The sequence below is a fragment of the Schistocerca serialis genome, chromosome 3, assembly GCF_023864345.2.
Source record: "Schistocerca serialis cubense isolate TAMUIC-IGC-003099 chromosome 3, iqSchSeri2.2, whole genome shotgun sequence".
In the NCBI taxonomy this organism is placed as follows: domain Eukaryota; kingdom Metazoa; phylum Arthropoda; class Insecta; order Orthoptera; family Acrididae; genus Schistocerca; species Schistocerca serialis.
The window spans coordinates 692120-708752 of NC_064640.1; the positions used below are offsets into that span (position 1 = coordinate 692120).

General features: G+C 40.6%; 1 protein-coding gene across 8 annotated transcripts in view; it reads right to left on the minus strand.

Moving 5' to 3' along the window:
• The window catches only part of LOC126469654 (leucine-rich repeat protein 1-like), an 86855-nt gene extending 81228 nt beyond the window's left edge, over positions 1 to 5627 (minus strand). For 5 of the 8 annotated variants that reach the window (XM_050096777.1, XM_050096784.1, XM_050096783.1 and 2 more), the window contains exons 1-2: positions 5559 to 5627; positions 5221 to 5373 (exon numbers count right to left, since the gene is read on the minus strand). In XM_050096777.1, the coding sequence (XP_049952734.1) occupies positions 5221 to 5370 (150 nt within the window). In that variant the 5' untranslated portion in view covers positions 5371 to 5373; positions 5559 to 5627. Of the gene's footprint in view, positions 1 to 5220; positions 5374 to 5543 lie in introns of those variants that run through there. The other 3 variants (XM_050096778.1, XM_050096780.1, XM_050096781.1) reach the window with 3 other exon arrangements.
• Positions 5628 to 16633: the final 11006 nt, after the last annotated feature.

Genomic DNA, 16633 nt, shown 5'->3' on the forward strand with positions numbered 1-16633 from the left:
CTGAAAAAGTATACATGTGGACTTATTTAAAAAAAGAAAAAAGTGAAGCACCCAGAGATGGATGTGGAAATGAGATTTCACAGTCTGAGAGGGTATGTAATGTCATTTCAGTGATTACAAAATCTAGTCAATTTTACAAAGAACTTAGCAGTATCAGCCTACGTATCAGTATGACACTGAAACTTCCCGGTAGATTAAAACTGTGTGCCAGACCAAAGCTCGAACTCAGCACCTTTGCCTTTATCGGGCAAGTGTTGTACCAACTGAGCTACCTGAGCATGACTCATGATCCATCCTGACAGATTTACTTCTGTCAGTACCTCAGTTTGTAAGGTAGGACACGAGGTACTGGCGGAAGTAAAGCTGCGAGGGTGGGTCGTGAGCCATGCTCGGGTGACTTGGTCGCTAGACCACTTTCCCGTAAAAGGCAAAGGTCCCGAGTTCAAGTTTTGGTCCAACACAGAGTTTTAACCTGCCAGGAAGTTTCATAATATCAGCACACACTCCACAGCACAGTCCACCATAGACCGAAAATTTCATTCTGATATTAACATGACGTTGCACACCCTCTGGCCTGGACGTATGCACCGATTCATTTGGGGGGGGGGGGGGGGGGGGGTTATAAAACCAATGTAGTCTCTCCTGATGCAAGATGGCCCCCAACTGTTGTAAATGGTCCTCGATATCCTAGATACTGGCACTGGGACGGAGCTGACGTTCCAGCCATGTTCTCTCATGGACAGATTTGGGGCTCTTGCTGGCCATGGGAGTACCTCAGTACCACATAGGTAGTTCATAGAGACATGTGACAAGTGTGCATGAGCATTGCTGTGTTGAAAAATGGCACTACAATACTGTCCGATGAGAAGGAACACACGAGGACGCAGTACGTACGTGACATACTGGTGTGCTGTCAGAGTGTCCTCAATCACTACCGACCGAGACACGAATTCACGTGCAATGGTTCCCCACACTGTGACACTAGGAGCAAGAATGCTGACTCTCTCCAAAATGCTGGAAGAATCTGTGCTTGAAAATGATGGTAGTGAGGGGTAGTGTAGAACCGCAATACATCACTGAATGCAATGTGATGGCATTCGTCAGCAGTTCACACTTGCTACTCGTGGCAGCACCCCAAATGCAGTTGTTTGTGTTGCGGTATTAATGGCGGCCTATGCGTGGGATGGTCATTTCCTAGTCACGGTGCTGCTAGACTCTCACCAAAGGTGTGGGAGGACAGATTGTTGCAGGGAGTCCATTACTTGTTCTCAGACGGGTGGCAAAGACTTGAAGGGACTACGATGTTCTTCGTGCGTAACGAGGCTACCCTCTTTTGTGATGGCCAGACATGGTGAACCAGTATCTTGGAGACAAGTATGCCTGCCCTCATGTTTTCATGAATTCCAAACAAGTACGCCTGTCCTTACATTCTCGTGAATTTCAACATCTGCCCACTGCCACTTCCAAACACCCCATAAATACGGATATTTTACAATTCAACCAGCCAGCAAAATTAAGACCTACAATGACGTCTCTTTAAAACTATGTCATGTGCTGAAATGTTGTCTCACACAGCTTAACAAATGGTGACATCAGCTGTAAGTAGGGAGAAATATGGAAAGTGTGAATTGAATCTAACAGTTTCATTCCGAGGAAGTTCATTTTCCTAAAATGATGAAAGGGACTCATCGTGCCTGCATTTTAGCTCGAGTAAGCTTATACGTAGAGGAAAGGAGAAACGACAACCCATTCTCCACGCAGACCGATGCTGGAAGAGGAGAAGTGCAATGCTACCAGATATCAACTTCTGATGCAGTGCAGGAACCGTACCTACAATGTGTGTTTCAAGCAAGTATTCGTGAAAGCAGATGTATCAGAGTTTATGAGTGTGTAAGTGACTCTGAACTCACCTTACAGAGTCACATATTTCTATGACACATATTGCAATGAAAATATGCATAAGTCAAATGAAATCACATTCAGTAATGGTTACTGTAATGCTACTATATGCAGTATTGTTGAAAGCAAAGATTAGCGGGAACCTGATAGAAAATCTTCCAGCTTCGACTAATTCAGATTTGGGGAGTTCACGTACTGAGATAAAGTGTGTGTATTATACCTACGAGAAATGCTCTTTATTTGCTGGCTCACTTTTTATCTGCAGTTAATTTAGACAGCAATAAACACTGCTCCTGCAAAGGTTTGCCCATTCATAATGTCTTATTTACAAGTGTATATGTGGCAAGAGTTGAACAGATCATTTCGTTTGTTAGTTAGGTGTTCCATTGATCAATAGCACGGAAAAATCGTTATGATGCAGAACGTGTCAAATGCACAAGAAATGCGCAAAGGAAACAAGTTTTTTTTTGTGTTGTACCTAAATATTTCTATTATGTTTCCCATCCCCTTAAATGGCACAAAATGCATATATTATATCTCCAGATTTATTTACTCATATTCAAGAATTCATCTGTGGTATAGAAGCAGTTGTCAAGGAGGTATGATTTCCATTTGTTTTTGAAACTATTACTGCTGTCTGTCAGACATTTTATTTCATCTGGTAATTTATCAAAAAGTTTTATAGCAGCATATTTTACCCCTTTCTGTGCCAAAGATAGGTTAAGTAAAGAATAGTGTAGGTATTTCCTTTTTCTGGTATTGTAATCATGAATGTCACTGTCGATTTTAAACTGGTCCATGTCATTGAGAAAAAATTTCATTACTGAGTAAATGTACTGTGAGGCAGTTGTAAGAATTCCTAACCTTATAAACAGATATTCTGGGGTAACCAACCAATAGCAAATAAAGTATTTGTAACTCATAAAAGAGAAGTTTGAATTATAAGTGGAGTTAAGAGTAATCGTTCATGCAGAAATCTTTTTAAAACACACAAAATATTAACATTGACCTCACAATATATCCTGTCCCTTATGTGCTTTTCAGCTAAGAACCTACACATGTACAAAACCAATACTTCTTATCATGACTATGACACAAGAACAAAACATGACTTTCATGTTGACAGAAAAAACTTGAGTCTGATACAAAAGGGAGTATACTACTCAAGCATAAAGGTGTTTAATGCACTCCCATCTGACATAAAAAATCTTACCAGTGAGATGCCAAAATTTAAGAGTAAATTGAAGGAATATCTTCTGGAAAAAGTGTTTTACTCTCTTAATCAATTCTTTAATGTAACATTGTAACTTAGATGTAATACTTTACTTTTAATATTTGCTATTGCCACTTTGTAACTTAATACATCTTACACCAGTATGGGGATTCGTCTTCAGGCAACTGGCACTATCAAATTCCTGCTAATGTATAGTTTGTAATATGGAAAATTGTAATTTATTATTTTATCATTTTATACTCCTGTTTCACAATAAAAACTGCTTACGCCTGTAACTATTAACATACTTTGTTTCTTATACACCAATTGCAATTTACATTTGTTAGCATATACAAGTAGGTTACTGTGTTAATTTATCCTGTGACTCGTTCCATATCCATGCAATTCTTTTGTATACTGGATCTACAGAACACGAATGAATAAATAAATAAGATGTGCAACTATGAACTCCACACATTATTCTAACTACTTTCTTTTGAGCAATGAATACCTTTGCCTAAGTGTTGAGTTACCCCAGAAGATTATTCCGTATGATGTCAGAGAGTGGAAGTATGTTAGCTTACTGATTTCTACATCCTCAAAATTGGCAATCATTCTGATTGCGAAAGTTGCTGAACCTAGTCGCTTTAGGAGATCCAAAATATGAATTTTCCAATTAAGATCATAATCTATATGTACACCCAAAAACTTAGTACGATCTACCCTGGCTACTGACTCTTTTGATGTGTTATGTTTATTGAAGGAATTATACTTTTTGCAGCAGAAAATTGGATGTACTGTGTTTTTTCAAAGTTCAGAGCAAGCCCATTTGCCGAAAACCAATTAATAACTTTTCCAAAGATCTTATCTGTATCATTTTCATGGCACTGGTAACCATATTCAGGGTTGCATGAAGTCAAACATGTTATATCCCTAGAATCCTGATAACAACAGTAATTAAAGCTGTGTCACAGATCTGGTTTCTGGTGTCTATGAAAGACAAATAATAAAAAATAAAAATAATTAAATTTCTTACGATACATATTTTAGTCTTTCAGGAAATACACTTTGATTCAATGACTGACAGGAAAAAAATAGTTAAAAGGACGACGGAGGTTATGAAATCCACACAAAACTTATACATTCAATAGAGATTCATTTTTACCCAAAATAAATATGGTATTGCTTTTCAGTTACTCCCCAATGAATGGCCTTAATAGGTTGTGTGCTTGAAACTGTGTCTGTCAATGGCCCCAGCAGTGTGGTTACTACATGTCCAGCTAGCACTTCTATATTTTTAGGTTGTGATCTAAAACATATTGTACTGGCTCCATGTGTAGTAGCTCTCTCTCTCTCTCTCTCTCTCTCTCTCTCTCTCTCTCTCTCTCTCTCTCTCTCTCTCCCCCCCCCCCCCCTCCTCTTCGCTTGATTGGGCAAAACAGAACATAGTAGCAACACTGAACCAAACAAAACAAAGCTTTAGACATTTAAGAATGCAAACATCACATACAGTGATGCAGTCTCCAAAATACATTGAATACAACATGCATATTAAACAATGCAACTGCATTAATGACACAAATTACGATATGCACTATAATGGAAAGTAGCAGCAACTTTTCATTGATAGGAAATTTTTCTGGATTTCTATCACACAAAAGCTGCATAATTTTTCTGTTACTCCTTAAAGAAAAGAGAATAATCTAGTTCATTTAAATTTAAAAAAGGTATGTTAGTGTAGTGCATTAACATGACCGTTGTAATATAACAGCAAAATGCTTTAAACAATATGGCAGGATGAATAGTGCAGCAATTCAACTTGAACAACTGTGTTAATTATATTCTGGATTCACAGCGTTGACATCAGTGAGCATATTAGAATTAGACTGCACTTACGGAAAAACTAAAAGTTCGGTACCTCTGTGTATATCGTAAAAAATAAAGCGATTTATATCCTTGATATGATGCAGACACAACTTGCATAGCTGTCCACGGACGGGCAACTAAAACACATGAAGAAACGCGGTGCACATTTGCAAGTAAGGCAGCGACCACAGTGAAAGCCTACTGCAACACACAACTGAAGAGAGATGTAAAGTAGGGCCTACCTTGTATTTGATGCCAGCTTTGTTGTGCGGATTTTGTAGTAAAAGAAAATCATGGCCGTGAGCATGAGTCAGAGAAACGACTGACTCACGTTTTTGAAGAGAGAGATGTTTTGAATAGTCGAAAACTTCCACGAGACCCACAAGCCTCATCGTCTTCGATAATGAAACATCAAATAATTATTCGAATCACAAAATGATCACAACAAAAACAATTGACACATTTCAAACGTGAAGAGTTAACAAGCTTAATACAAAGATAGTCAGGTAATAAAATCGATAAAACTTTTAAAATATTGATAGCTCGAATAACAATAATTACGTACAATATCCGCACTTACAGATACATCTACTAGTGACCACACACTGCGCAGTTAACAGCTACTTCAACACCTTCCATAGATATTATTTGTACATTCGCCCATGTATACGCCTACTAAATGTATGGGAAGTTCCCATTCGCGGTTCACAGAGCAGACAGAATACCAGTTGAATGTTTACGTTGGTGTTATATCCACGTAATATATTAACTTATAAGACTCATAGTGCAGGTGGTTTACCTTTTAATATTCGAGCTGCAGGTGCCGAGACATCTCCCTCAGTGTATGAAATATTTTAAGCCATAATGTATTCATACGAAGGCACATAAACGTATAGAAAGGTTTTCATCACAAGAAACTGTCGCCTGGATACATACATTCAAGTAGATATCTAACTGTTGTGATTTCCTACTCAATACGAAGAGGCCATCACAAGTTCAATAATATTGTCAAACGGTCAATCTATTGACCGTCTGAGAGCGCGTATTGATGTATTGTCAATATTAGTAATATTGACAAGCAGTATTGTCAATGCATATGGTAGTGAGCGAGTGAGGTCAAGTATTGATGGTCTGACAAAATTCTCTAGTCAGATGATGACAGAGCTTCAGGAATCCAACCATGGGGCGTTAGTGTGGACTATTTATTTTTCAATAGGCTGTTGTGTATATCATATCTCAGATTCAATTTTTAAGGAGTCTTAATACAAAAGAATGTTAATAGATCTATGCAAGGATAATCATTGTATACACCACTTTAGAATGGTTAACGGAGGATCCCCTAAGACATGCTTACATCATTAATTTGAAAATAGATAACACACTGGTATATTATATAGCAATTTGGGAAAAGGCTTGAAGTTTGAAAAATACGTCATATATCCGTAACGACTAGTAATAAGTCTGTGAAATACATGTCAATATCATCAAAAATCACAAAGCATAAAAAAGCGTTTTATGTTAATAGCATAAACAGGTCCTTGCCAGGCAGTTATGTTCGTATAGCAGCCCACCCTCAGAGGCGCAGCTAAAAGGTTGTCAATAGTATACTGACGTCACATGTCTATATAAATAACAGCCAAGTCTCCCTCTGGATGCGCTATAGAAATCTGCTACAACCCTTCCCAGAATAACACAGGGTGCAATCATCCTAGCGATCCTAACGGGACATCCCACAGCACATGCGAGACGTGTTGGCCACGTGCATGTGTTTTCCTGCCCAGTATGGCTCACGTACAGATGCAATATGTTTGCGTAGCGTGGCTGGAATTTTCGGTGTCCTACAACTACTGGTATTGAGGTAACGGCAAATAAGGTTTTAAATGAAACGGTGAACTGGTTCAACATTAATGGTCTTATTTTAAATTATTGTAAAACAAACTACATTCAGTTCCACAAAACATCCAAAGATGAGGAAATATTTGTAAAGGTAGGTGAGCAGACAATAACCAGGGTAGATTCCTCAAAATACCTAGGCTTGCATATTGATAGCAAACTGAATTGGTCCAACCACATCGTGGATCTGTGCAAAAGACTAAGTTCAGCAACATATGCATTGCGCATTGTTTCTTCTTATAGAAATATGGAAACCATGAAGTCAGCGTATTATGGTTACTTTCATGCAATTATGGCATTTGGAATTATATTTTGGGGAAATCAGCCACTGGCTAAAAAAGTACTGTGTGTACAAAAAAGAGCCAAAAGGGTCATGTGTGGAGTCCATCCTACAGCCACATGCAGGAATCTTTTTAAATAGCTTGAAATAATTACATCCACTGCGCAATATACACTCCTGGAAATGGAAAAAAGAACACATTGACACCGGTGTGTCAGACCCACCATACTTGCTCCGGACACTGCGAGAGGGCTGTACAAGCAATGATCACACGCACGGCACAGCGGACACACCAGGAACCGCGGTGTTGGCCGTCGAATGGCGTTAGCTGCGCAGCATTTGTGCACCGCCGCCGTCAGTGTCAGCCAGTTTGCCGTGGCATACGGAGCTCCATCGCAGTCTTTAACACTGGTAGCATGCCGCGATAGCGTGGACGTGAACCGTATGTGCAGTTGACGGACTTTGAGCGAGGGCGTATAGTGGGCATGTGGGAGGCCGGGTGGACGTACCGCCGAATTGCTCAACACGTGGGGCGTGAGGTCTCCACAGTACATCGATGTTGTCGCCAGTCGTCGGCGGAAGGTGCACGTGCCCGTCGACCTGGGACCGGACCGCAGTGACGCACGGATGCACGCCAAGACCGTAGGATCCTACGCAGTGCCGTAGGGGACCGCACCGCCACTTCCCAGCAAATTAGGGACACTGTTGCTCCTGGGGTATCGGCGAGGACCATTCGCAACCGTCTCCATGAAGCTGGGCTACGGTCCCGCACACTGTTAGGCCATCTTCCGCTCACGCCCCAACATCGTGCAGCCCGCCTCCAATGGTGTCGCGACAGGCGTGAATGGAGGGACGAATGGAGACGTGTCGTCTTCAGCGATGAGAGTCGCTTCTGCCTTGGTGCCAATGATGGTCGTATGCGTGTTTGGCGCCGTGCAGGTGAGCGCCACAATCAGGACTGCATACGACCGAGGCACACAGGGCCAACACCCGGCATCATGGTGTGGGGAGCGATCTCCTACACTGGCCGTACACCACTGGTGATCGTCGACGGGACACTGAATAGTGCACGGTACATCCAAACCGTCATCGAACCCATCGTTCTACCATTCCTAGACCGGCAAGGGATCTTGCTGTTCCAACAGGACAATGCACGTCCGCATGTATCCCGTGCCACCCAACGTGCTCTAGAAGGTGTAAGTCAACTACCCTGGCCAGCAAGATCTCCGGATCTGTCCCCCATTGAGCATGTTTGGGACTGGATGAAGCGTCGTCTCACGCGGTCTGCACGTCGAGCACGAACGCTGGTCCAACTGAGGCGCCAGGTGGAAATGGCATGGCAAGCCGTTCCACAGGACTACATCCAGCATCTCTACGATCGTCTCCATGGGAGAATAGCAGCCTGCATTGCTGCGAAAGGTGGATATACACTGTACTAGTGCTGACATTGTGCATGCTCTGTTGCCTGTGTCTATGTGCCTGTGGTTCTGTCAGTGTGATCATGTGATGTATCTGACCCCAGGAATGTGTCAATAAAGTTTCTCCTTCCTGGGACAATGAATTCACGGTGTTCTTATTTCAATTTCCAGGAGTGTATATTCTCATTGATGTGCTTCATAAGGAAAGAAAAATCCATCTTTAAGCTGAATAGTGCATATCACAGTCACAATACTAGAAGGAAACATGATATCCACTATGAACAGCCAAATCTAAGTATGGTGCAGAAAGGAGTCCATTTCAGTGGCTGTAAGATTTTTAATGCCCTCCCTTCAAGAATTAAGTGTTTGGTAGATGATGATCTCCTGTTTAAAAAAACCTTAAGGCAGTTCCTATTGCAAGGATCATTTTATACATTAGAAGAGTTCCTGAACTACAGTGTTTAACATCTCTTGTATTGTAAATTGCAAATGTATGCCCAAATTTGTATTTGTAATACCGAATATTTTTACTGTAAACATATATTTTGCAATATTTATTTCTCTGTAACACTTATTATTTTGTAGTCTTTATCTCTCTCTAAAATGTATTTTTGTAGTGGGACCTAAGTTACTGTTTACTGTTTTTTGTTTTGTAATCTCTATCTATTTCTAAAATGTATTTTTTTTTGTAGTGGGACCTAAGTTACTGTTTACTGTTTTTGTTTTATTTTATGTATTACCATAAATTCTGGCCAAAAGCTTGTAAAATTGACACGTTCCATATCCTGTGATACTGTTACAACATGGATCACCGGAACAAGAGATAAATAAATAAAAAAAATGGCGGATGAGGGAAAGCATCATGCCAGGGATGGATGGTCTCTTTCAACTTGTCTTTGAACACCTGGACAGAGAATACATCTCCTTACTCTCAGAACTTTCTGTAGATACCTTGCCGCCATCTTGTTCGAATAAGACTGTAGAGGCTCGTATGTCCCAGCGCAAAGGATGGCTTGTGAATGAATGGAGCATTCTGATTGGTTCTCACTGAATTTACCCGCCAAACTGCCGCTGCTGTCAGTGTGGGAGCACTGTCAAACATTTTTTTCTGCATACAAGACTTTCAACAGCAAAACTATTTTGTGCATGTTGCCATTTTGTACTGACAGTTAGACCCTGCAAAAGGGGTCTACAGATGGTCAAATATGGAAAGACACTTCCTCAATTACACTGCTCTGCGACTGACGACGGCAGCTTGAGTATTTTAGCACGAAACCAATGTCCACATACCATATCGTTGTAGTAAACACACAATTCGTATCCTGCGCCATACAAAATCGCCACTTCTGTATAGTGCATGTGTCTATCGACCATCAGACACTCGTACATATACTGTGAAGACAGACAGCATAAGCACCTGCACCGTATATACTCCTCTCAGCACTAGATATTTGCCGCAAGGTCGGGCGGTCATCCACCACAGCCGACGCTCAAAAGTCATCTGCCCCCGCACACGCAGATTAGATTAGATTAGATTAGATTAATACTAGTTCCATGGATCATGAATACGATATTTCGTAATGATGTGGAACGAGTCGAATTTTCTAATACATGACATAATTAGGTTAATTTAACAACATACTTAAGTTAATATAACAACTTTATTTTTTTGTGTTTTTTGTTTTTCTTTATTTTTTATTTTTATTTTTTAAATATTTTTTTCTTTTTTTTCTTAATTTATATCTAAAAATTCCTCTATGGACTAGAAGGAGTTGTCATTCAGAAATTCTTTTAATTTCTTCTTAAATACTTGTTGGTTATCTGTCAGACTTTTGATACTATTTGGTAAGTGACCAAAGACTTTAGTGCCAGTATAATTCACCTCTTTCTGAGCCAAAGTTAGATTTAATCTTGAATAGTGAAGATCATCCTTTCTCCTAGTATTGTAGTTATGCACACTGCTATTACTTTTGAATTGGGTTTGGTTGTTAATAACAAATTTCATAAGAGAGTATATATACTGAGAAGCTACTGTGAATATCCCTAGATCCTTAAATAAATGGCTGCTGGATGATCTTGGGTGGACTCCAGCTATTATTCTGATTACACGCTTTTGTGCAATAAATACTTTATTCCTCAGTGATGAATTACCCCAAAATATGATGCCATATGAAAGCAATGAGTGAAAATAGGCGTAGTAAGCTAATCTTTGCATGTTACGAGAACTACTTATTTCAACTTTCTGCACTCTTCCAGTTAGGTACGAATTAAACCATTTGTGCACTGTCCCACTCATGCCACAATACTTGAGCTTGTCTAGCAGAATTTCATGATTTACACAATCAAAAGCCTTTGAGAGATCACAAAAAATCCCAATGGGTGGTGTTCGGTTATTCAGATCAATCAAAATTTGACTGGTGAAAGCATATATGGCATTTTCTGTTGAAAAACCTTTCTGGAAACCAAACTGACATTTTGTTAGTACTTCATTTTTACAGATATGTGAAGCTACTCTTGAATACATTACTTTCTCAAAAATTTTGGATAAAGTTGTTAGAAGGGAGATTGGACGGTAATTGTTGACATCAGATCTATCCCCCTTTTTATGCAAAGGTATAACAATAGCATATTTCAGTCTATCAGGGAAAATGCCCTGTTCCAGAGAGCTATTACACAGGTGGCTGAGAATCTTACTTATCTGTTGAGAACAAGCTTTTAGTATTTTGCTGGAAATGCCATCAATTCCATGTGAGTTTTTGCTTTTAAGCAAGTTTATTATTTTCCTAATTTCAGAGGGAGAAGTGGGTGAGATTTCAATTGTATCAAATTGCATAGGTATGGCCTCTTCCATTAACAGCCTAATGAACACCTGGATCCTACTATATCCACAACATTTAGAAAATGATTATTAAAAATATTTTCAACTTCTTACTTTTTGTTCGTAAAGTTTTCATTCAATTTGATGGTAATACTGTCTTCCTCTGCTCTTGGTTGACCTGTTTCTCTTTTAATAATATTCCAAATTGTTTTAATTTTATTATCAGAATTGCTGATTTCAGACATGATACACATACTCCTGGATTTTTTAATAACTTTTCTTAATATAACACAGTAGTTTTTATAATTTTTGATAGTTTCTGGGTCACTACTCTTTCTTGCTGTCAGATACATTTCCCTTTTCCGGTTACAAGATATTTTTATACCCTTAGTAAGCCATGGTTTGTTACAAGGTTTCTTACGAGTATATTTAACTATTTTCTTGGGGAAGCAGTTTTCAAATGCATTTACAAAAATGTCATGAAATAAATTATATTTTAAATTGGCATCAGGTTCACGGCACACCTCATCCCAGTCTAACTGCTGTAGGCTTTCCCTGAAATTTGCAATTGTTAAATCGTTGACTGAACGTACTACTTTGGAGGACTGTTTAGTATTGCTGAATGGAGCTATGTCATATATTGTAACTAGCTGTGCACCATGATCAGAAAGACCATTCTCAACAGGCTGAGCATTTATCTGGTTAAACTTATCTTGGTCTATAAAGAAGTTATCTATCAGTGAGCTGCTATCCTTTACCACCCGAGTAGGAAAATCAATAACAGGTGTCAAATTGAAAGAACCGAATAATACTTCAAGGTCATTTTCCCTATTACCCTCTTTCAGAGAATCTACATTGAAGTCCCCACAAATAATAATTTGCTTCCCCCTGTCTGACAGATAGCACAACAAGTAGTCCAAATTTTTCAGAAATAGATGAAAATTTCCTGATGGGGACCTATATACAGTTACAATTATAAATGTGCCTTTATTTAATTTAAGCTCACAGGCACATGCTTCTATATGTTTCTCTACACAAAACGTTTTTGTTTCTATACTTTTTGCACAATGATAACTTTTGACATATATGGCAACTCCTCCTTTCTCCATATTTTCTCTCATTACATGCGCAGAGAGCTTATATCCACTTACATTTACCTTATCCATATCAGTAACAATGTGATGCTCAGACAGGCATAGTATATCTATTTCATTCTCAGCTGGCCTAACATGTGACCAGAGCACCCTCAGTGGTCCGAGATGACTCTCCAAACTATTGTACAAAGACTGGGTCGGTTCCTCTTGGCACAAAGGGGTTACAGTTTCTGGCCCCTACCAGCTTGCTCACTTGCTTGCTTTCTGCACCCATCTCAAGACTCTGGGATTACATGAGCATATGTATTTTCACATGGTTTGCCAGAATATCATACCATTTTCGCGATACTGCTCGATATCAAGCACTAAGCGGTATGCTACCGATCACTTGCACACTATAATGTCGAAGATATAGACTGGTAATTATGCCTCTAGAAACCCGCAACTTTAGCGAGGTGAAGGGTGCTGCAAACCACTGAGTAACTAGAAATTTATCTCGTCTGCCAAGACCTTTACATGAAAGCCCGAAAAAATAGAGGAAACTAATATTTCCACTCTCGAATACCGATGTGGGTGATATACCAGATTCCAAATCATCCTTGTAATTTACAAAACAAATAAGGTGTTTTTCATGTTTAGAGAACCAGCAAACATGTCTTCCACCTGTCTTTCACCTGCTAGATGCACACAACACACACCACGCACCACGGGAAATACGAAGCCGCGGTCAACCGGACAATTTACGTGGAAGGAAATAATGGTCCAGTGCAAACACACGTCTGTATTGAATCTTCACAAATTTCCATGGAGAACACACGCGATGACGGAGGCTGCCCAACACATACAGAGTTTTAGTTCGATACTGAGCCGTCTAGAGGGCGACATGGTTAGGTCAGGTACATCAACGTATCGAAACAGGCCTTCCCATTCGGACAGCTCCTGCCTTTAGCCGGAAATGTGAATCATTCCCGCTACAGGGCACCGCCGCCGAACGCCACCCACCTCCAGACAGAATCATCCCAGGAAAGCGGCTACATATATATTTTATCACTCTACTTACCGTTAATATTACGATCTCAGTCTCAATTGGACGACATTCGACGAGCGAAGTATCATTAATACACCCTGCTGATGGCTGTGGCTCTGGAAACAGGAATATCTGTACCATTCTTATGACTTGACGCACATTTCCAAGTAAAAAAAAAAACTTCCATTCCCATTGCTTACGCAGTATTTCACATCAGATCCATATGTTCCTTTCGAGTGGACATAGTCATTTTCTTTGCACATGTCGTAACACACACACACACACACACACACAGATATATATATATATATATATATATATATATATATATATATATATATATATACTTTATAAGCCTGATGCTCAAGGTGAACCTATCACACATCATCTACATCTACGTCCACACTCCGCAAGCCACCTGACGGTGTGTGGCAGAGGGTACCTTGAGTATCTCTATCTGTTCTCCCTTCTATTCCAGTATCCTATTGTTCGTGGAAAGAAAGATTGTCGGTATGCCTCTGTGTGGGCTCTAATATCTCTGATTTTATCCTCATGGTCTCTTAGCGAGATATACGTAGGAGGGAGCAATATACTGCTTGACTCCTCGGAGAAGGCATGTTCTCAAAACTTCAACAAAAGCCCGTATCGAGCTACTGGACGTCTCTCTTGCAGATTCTTCCACTGGAGTTTACCTATCATCTCCATAACGCTTTCGCGATTACTAAATGATCCTGTAACGAAGCGCGCTGCTCTCCGTTGGATCTTCTCTCTCTCGTCTATCAATCCTATCTGGTACGGATCCCACACCGGTGAGCAGTATTCAAGCAGTGGGCGTACAAGTGTAGATTTCTAGTATCCAGAAAATCATTATACTCGAACATAATACGTGTTCCAAAGTTCAACAACTGTTCGACGTTAGAGATATAGCTCTATAGTTCTTCACATCTGTTCGACGTCCCTTCTTGAAAACGGGGATGACCTGTGCCGTTTTCCAATCTTTTGGAACGCTATGCTCTTCTAGAGACCTACAGTACACCGCTGCAAGAAGGGGGGCAAGTTCCTTCGCGTACTCTGTGTAAAATCGAACTGGTATCCCATCAGGTCCAGCGACCTTTCCTCTTTTGAGCGATTGTAATTGTTTTTCTATCCCCCTGTCATCTATTTCGATATCTACCATTTTGTCATCTGCACGGCAATCTAGAGAAGGAACTACAGTGCAGTCTTCCTCTGTGAAACAGCTTTGGAAAAAGACATTTAGTATTTCGGCCTTCAGTCTGTCATCCTCTGATTCAGTACCATTTTGGTAACAGAGTGTCTGGACATTTTGTTTTGATCCACCTACCGCTTTGACATAAGACCAAAATTTCGTAGGATTTTCTGCCAAGTCAGTACATAGAACTTTACTTTCGAATTCGTTAAATGCCTCTCGCATAGCCCTCCTCACATTATATTTCGCTTCGTGTAATTTTTGTTTATCTGCAAGGCTTTGGCTATGTTTATGTTTGCTGTGAAGTTCCCTTTGCTTCCGCAGCAGTTTTCTAACTCAGTTGTTCTACCACGGTGGCTCTTTTCCATCTCTTACGATCTTGCTTGGCACATACTCATTTAATGCATATTGTACGATGGTTTCTAACTTTGTCCCCTGATCCTCAACACTATCTGTACTTGAGATGAAATTTTTGTGTTGAGCCGTCAAGTACTCTGAAATCTGCTTTTTGTCACTTTTGCTAAACAGAAAAATCTTCCTACCTTTTTTAATATTTCTATTTACGGCTGAAATCACCTATGCTGTAACTGCTTTATGATCGCTGATTCCCTGTTCTGCGTTAACTGTTTCAAATAGTTCGGGTCCGTTTGTCACCAAAAGGTCTAATATGTTATCGCCACGAGTCGGTTCTCTGTTTAACTGCTCAAGATAGTTTTCAGATAATGCACTTTAAAAAATTTCACTGGATTCTTTGTACCTGCCACGCGTTATAAACATTTGAGTCTTCCAGTCTATATCTGGTCAATTAAAATCTCCACCCAAAACTAAAAGATGGTCGGGAAATCTACTCAAAATATTTTCCAAATTTTCCTTCAGGTGGTCTGCCAAAACAGCTGCTGAGCCAGGGGGCCTATAGAGACACACAATTGCCATGTTTGAGTTGCTTTAACCATGACCTTCACCCAAATTATTTCACATTTCGGATCTCCGTCAATTTCCTCCGATACTATTGCACTTTTTATTGCTATAAACACGCCTCCCCCTTCACTGTCCAGCCTGTCTCTGCGGTATACATTCCAATCTGAGTTTAGAATTTCATTACTGTTTACATCTGGTTTCAGCCAACTTTCTGTCCCCAGTACTATGTGGGCATTGTGACCATTTAGTAATGAGAGCAGTTCTGGGACCTTTCTATAGACGCTCTTGCAGTTTACTATTAACACATTAATATTGTCATTCCCTGTTGCGTTTTGCCTACTGTTACCTTGTCGTGTCTCAGGAGGCGTCTTGTCGGGCCTAGGGAGGACATTCTCTAACCTAAAAAACCCACATGTGCACTTCACACGTACTCCACTACCCCTGTAGCCGTTTCCTGCGTGTAGTGCACGCCTGACCTATTCAGGGGGACCATACATTTCTTCACCCGATAGCGGAGGTCGACAAATTTGCACCCCAGATCTCTGCAGAATCGTCTGAGCTTCTAGTTTAAGCCTTCCACTCGGTTCCAAACCAGAGGACCGCGATCGGTTCTGGGAACGACACTACAAATAGTTAGCTCAGATTCCACCCCGCTAGCGAAGCTTTCCGCCTTCACCAACTCCGCCAACCGCCTATATGAACTGAGGATGACCTCTGAACCCAGATGGCAGGAGTCATTGGCGCCGACATGAGCAACAATTTGCGGTCGGGTGCACCCACTGGTCTCTATCGCTGCCGGAAGAGCCTCCTCCACATCTCGGATGAGACCCCTGGCGAGGAGACAGAGTGAACACTGGCCTTCTTCCCCGAGCTTTCCGCTATTTCCCTAAGGGGCTCCATCACCCGCCTAACATTGGAGCTCCCAATCACTAATAAACCCCACCCCCCGTGTGCCTGCTCGAACCTTCCTGAAGGAGCAGCCACATGTTCACCTACAGGC